The 4800-nt window shown below is 35.4% G+C and overlaps 2 protein-coding genes across 2 annotated transcripts in view; both read right to left on the reverse strand.

The window, feature by feature from the left end:
• The window catches only part of LOC106877176 (5'-3' exonuclease PLD3), a 17080-nt gene extending 16071 nt beyond the window's left edge, over nucleotides 1-1009 (reverse strand). Inside the window, exon 1 of the mRNA XM_014926007.2 lies at nucleotides 62-1009. The gene's annotated coding sequence lies outside the window, so the exon portion shown is untranslated. The remainder of the gene's footprint in view (nucleotides 1-61) is intronic.
• Nucleotides 1010-1153: 144 nt separating this feature from the next.
• LOC106877175 (5'-3' exonuclease PLD3) overlaps nucleotides 1154-4800 on the reverse strand; it is a 12917-nt gene continuing 9270 nt past the window's right edge. The window contains exons 6-10 of the mRNA XM_052971451.1: nucleotides 4377-4574; nucleotides 3848-3987; nucleotides 3502-3664; nucleotides 2802-2904; nucleotides 1154-1523 (exon numbers count right to left, since the gene is read on the reverse strand). Coding sequence (XP_052827411.1) covers nucleotides 1363-1523; nucleotides 2802-2904; nucleotides 3502-3664; nucleotides 3848-3987; nucleotides 4377-4574 — 765 coding nt within the window. The 3' untranslated portion in view covers nucleotides 1154-1362. The remainder of the gene's footprint in view (nucleotides 1524-2801; nucleotides 2905-3501; nucleotides 3665-3847; nucleotides 3988-4376; nucleotides 4575-4800) is intronic.

Genomic DNA, 4800 nt, shown 5'->3' on the forward strand with positions numbered 1-4800 from the left:
ATGTATACATATCCACATACATTAATAAAATCTAATAATGTTTGATGTATAATATGCAGACCTTAGTGGTGCTGGCGCAAAATCGTTAGAACTTCAGGTTACGACCAAAAGTTGACACCCAAAACAAAGTTTCATTAGGTTGACGGGTTTCCTTCAAAGCTCCGTGATTAAACTGTAAATGCTGTCAATTGAAATCAAGCTGACAGCGAGGTATCATATGCCTATCCTTTTTGATTTTGTGTGAAATACATACATTCAACAATGAAAATAACTGCAGTATTTATATTAATTGTCATCAATTCTATTATAAAAGTCGAAGTCACATGACAACCTGTCGATAAAACGAGGGCGTCATGCTTTAACACAATTCCCCGTTTAGTTTGAATTCAAATAGAGAAATATGTTTGTGGGGGTGTATTGAAAGAATGCTTTAAAGACAACGTTTTAAATTTCAGTAAGTTTCCAGTTAAATAAATGAGTCCTAGAACTGATGACCCCTTTGACAAATATTTTCAAATTTTCAATGATTCAAATGCTTGACTGGATTTATTATAAACCTGTATCAATATTATTCAATACAACCCAAATGGTTAGGGGGACAGGCATACATCTTTGTTCTCTTCCCTGACATTTTTAGTTCAAAGCTTTCAATCAGGCGTGATAAAATACTTACCAGACAACTCTAGTAGTAAGGTTGCCTCTATTGCCTATACCTGATCACTTCAAACCAATATGAAGCAGTGTGCTGGCATGGGTTGGACGGATTGACAGGAGCCGGCCAGCTGACCAGCTCCTATTAAACCATCCAACCCATGCCAACATGGAAAGTGGATATTAAATGATGATATATGTATATTTTGTTCTTTCCTTAGTTAATGTAATGGCATTTCATAAAATATAGTGCTGATGCCACATAAAAATCACCCATACCAGTGCTGTATAAAAGCACCCAGTACACTCTGTAAAATGGTTGGCATTAAGAAGGGCATCCAGCCATACAAACCATGTCAAAACAGACGGAGCCTGAACAGCTCGTCAGCTGGCCGGCTCCTGTCAATCCGTCCAACCCATGCCAGCATGAAAAGTAGACGTTAAATGATGATGACGATAACTGGATGTTTGAGAAGTTACATGATGGAAGTTGGTATACAGCTGACACTTATGACAAGATTATATTTATTTAACAAGAAAATGTGATGATATTTTTACAGAAATCTATGATAAGTTCTTGTAAATTATTATGAATTTAGAAATCAGGTTAATTTAGCTGTTTTGCTTTCTTGAAAGTAAGTTGAGATATTGTAATATTACACTTGAGTATAAAATTATATTTTGGAATATTTATTGACATTTATTCTGAGATTATCTTCTTTTGACGGGAAATGAATATTTAGAGTTCCAGTCTCTTTGAAAAACAGCTTCAAGTTGCTGGCGCAAATTTACTTTTTTCGTATCTGTTGGTCTGACAATCAATCCCAGTCCTGCTGTGGATGTAAAGTAATCACCACTCCAGTTGGACGTTCCTGCAACAAGATAGTAAAAGAAATATAATACAACTCTTTTCAGTTTGTCAAAATCTGTGTTTAGGAATTAAAGAAGAGTGTAATAAATAAAATACTACAAAAGGATAAAATGGGTTCAAATCACACTACACCCAGCTGCTACAATGATGTTGCAGTCATCATTGCAAAGAGCAACATATTTCTTTGCAAAACTGATAGTTTTTTTTTAAGGTTTAGTAATCAACAAAAGGCAAGTCTCTTCTACTATGTCCCTAGGCTGAACAAAGCCTTGTGAGTGGATTTGGTAGACAGAAACTGAATAAAGTCCATCATGTATCATTCCTAAGCTAGTGTTAGGAACATAAATTGTGACTAAGGTTTGGTGGAAGATTTTAATTCAAAACTTATGAAAACAAAATATTTGTACTACAGAGCCAGGGGCGGTTTCAGCTGGGTTGGTATCGAAAGGGTTAAGAGGAGCATCCAGTTAAAGAAACTATGCCAAAATATAGTCCTGAAACCCACTGAATAAAGCAAGGCAATAACTTTGAATGAAAGCTAACTTGATCCATTTCAACCCCTCCAAAGGCAAATATAATAGGTAATATTTTTTTTATTTATTTATGCGCCCTTTTAAAGCATGGCCATGCCCATGGGCCCGGTTTCTATGGTGTATGTGCCCTCCCCCCAGCTGGAGGGGACGCCAGTCCATCGCAGCTTTACTAAAAAAACAGGAAGAAAGACTGAGAGAAAGTTGGGGCGAAAGAGTACAACAGGGGTTGCTACCGGCCCCCTACCGGAGCCTTGTAGAGCTTAGGTGTTATCGCTCAATAAACATACACAACGTCTGGTCTGGGAATCGAAACTGTGATCCTCTGGGACATTGTGCCTCCAAGAAATAATAAGAGAGGCAAAATTAGTAGAAGAGAATGTAGTGAATCACTTCTAACTGAGCAGACCTGTGATCAAAGTATTTAAGCAATAGCTATGACATCTCTTTCTTTCTGCAACAACATGTAGTCTTGAGGGAGATTAAACAGATCAAGCAATGGCACACAGAGTTTGCTTTATTGATGTTCTGAGGTGTGATTAATAAAGTGGTTACCAGGAATTTGATAGAAGCAGATAGCATAAGTGACTGGGAATTGACAAATGGTAGATTAATAGTCATAAGAAAAGAAAAAAACTTTCTCTGCATTTGAAATGAATTCAAATTTCTGCTATATGGGTAACAACTGAATTTCAGAGTTCATAATTGTTTTAACTTCTTGGAAAAAAAAGTAATGAAAACTATTTTACCAATATAGGCATCAGTATCTGTCACCATATATTTGTCATGGTTAACACGTGCAAAAGGAATCTTATCCTGTTCAGGTGTAAAACTTGGAACGTGGAAGAATTTCTGAAATTGCAAAAGAAATAGCAAGATAACATTATGTGTAAGAAACGTGATGTTTGTTGGTGGCATGCATGATGAGGGCAGAAAATTTGGTGAACATTGAAAATATGAAACGAGTATAACCTTTTGGAGACAAAATGCTAATTTACATCAAAAGGCTGAAGAGAAGTCATCATCATTTTCACATCTACTTTTTCATACTCATGGGTCAGATGGAATTTGTTGAGATAGATTTTAATATGGCTGGATGCTCTTCCTGTCATCAATCCTCACCTGTTTCCAAGCAAAGTAATATTTTCCCATAGTGGGGGAAAACTTTGTGAGGACTGATATGAAAATGATAAACTCCAAAGTTTTTTTTTTTTTATTTTAATTAAAAAATTTTTTTATTTTAAAGCATTACAAGGTCCTTAGAGCACTGAAAATGTAAGAGCTATTAGAGAATAAAATGGACGCTAGAGAGAAGTCAATAGATGGTGACGTGCATTAGACTTAAAAGACTAGAGGTCATACTGAAGAGGAAAACAACTGGTGTTGGTGCCACATTTTAATAAACAACAACAATAAAATCAAAACGCATCAAAAACACAAAGTACATACCACTTGAATTCTAGCTCGTCCAGTACCACTCAGAGCAGCCAAAGAATTAAGGTAATTGTCTACACTTGGCTTTGTGTGTTTCCACAAGCTACACATCATGAAGACTTCAACACCTTTGTTAAATGACACATTTCTGAGGGCATTATCAATAACTGGCCAGTATCTGGTAATGAAAGGAACAAAAAGCTTTTAAAAATACTATATATTTTGTATCGCACTGGTATTGAAAGAGATTAGGTTGTCTATTCTCCACTGGAAAAGGATTTTGGAGATATTTGGTCATAAAAGCAACCGTATATTTACATAAGTGAAAGAAAGTAAAACAGTGATGACATGAACAACATACTTTTTAGGATAACTGTATATAAGAGCAGGAGCATAATCCATGACAGCAATGTGGATAAACTTCTTAGCAGAATAGATAACATCCAGTATTGCATCGATGTCACCTGTTCGTCCATTTGCACAGAAAGGCGGAGGGGAACTCTGGAAAAAAAATGGGTTTTTGATATATTTAAGAAAGAAATAATATATTTTCTGAGGTCATAAGAAATTTTGAAAAATACTTAGGGAGGAGAGAGTTTTGTGGCTACAGTCTCGCATGGCTTGACAGGTCTACACAAGCATGGTATATTGCCAAAGGTCTTGGTCACCCGTCACTGCCTTCACGAGGCCCAACACAAAATTAAAAGAAAACGGATATTTGTTTTCCTGAAAGTAGATAGAAATAAGCAAAGTGATGTGTTTTGTCCAAGAGAGTAACTTATGAGAAACAAAGAGTGAATGCATAACTAATTTCTCTATAAACTTAACAAATTTGACACATATCTCTTAGTGTTTTTGGTATGAAATAAACTTTGGTAATAGAAACTTACCGACAAATATGTATTATAATTGGTTTTATTGAAATTCACATTCAGAGGATTGGTTTTATTGAAGTTAGTACTGTAAGAGTTTGGCCATACCCTCGGCAGTTTCTCAACTTTACTCAAATACCAGTAGACATCAAATAACTTCCCCATATCTTGTGAAAGAGAACTACAGTTGGAGACTATGGCACCCATTTCTTTTATCTGAAAATAAATAAAGGACATTGTATTTTTTAGAAACTTATAATACAATATATAGAAAGAGAATAATTTTTCCATTGTCTTGTTATATTATTTTTCAGAATATTTTTTTCCCTGGCAGGATTCCTCATATCTCATGATATTCTTTTATTCTTTTACTTGTTTCAGTCATTTGATTGTGGCCATGCTGGGGCACTGCCTTTAGTTGAACAAATCGACCCCCAAGACT

Source organism: Octopus bimaculoides, chromosome 11, assembly GCF_001194135.2.
Source record: "Octopus bimaculoides isolate UCB-OBI-ISO-001 chromosome 11, ASM119413v2, whole genome shotgun sequence".
In the NCBI taxonomy this organism is placed as follows: domain Eukaryota; kingdom Metazoa; phylum Mollusca; class Cephalopoda; order Octopoda; family Octopodidae; genus Octopus; species Octopus bimaculoides.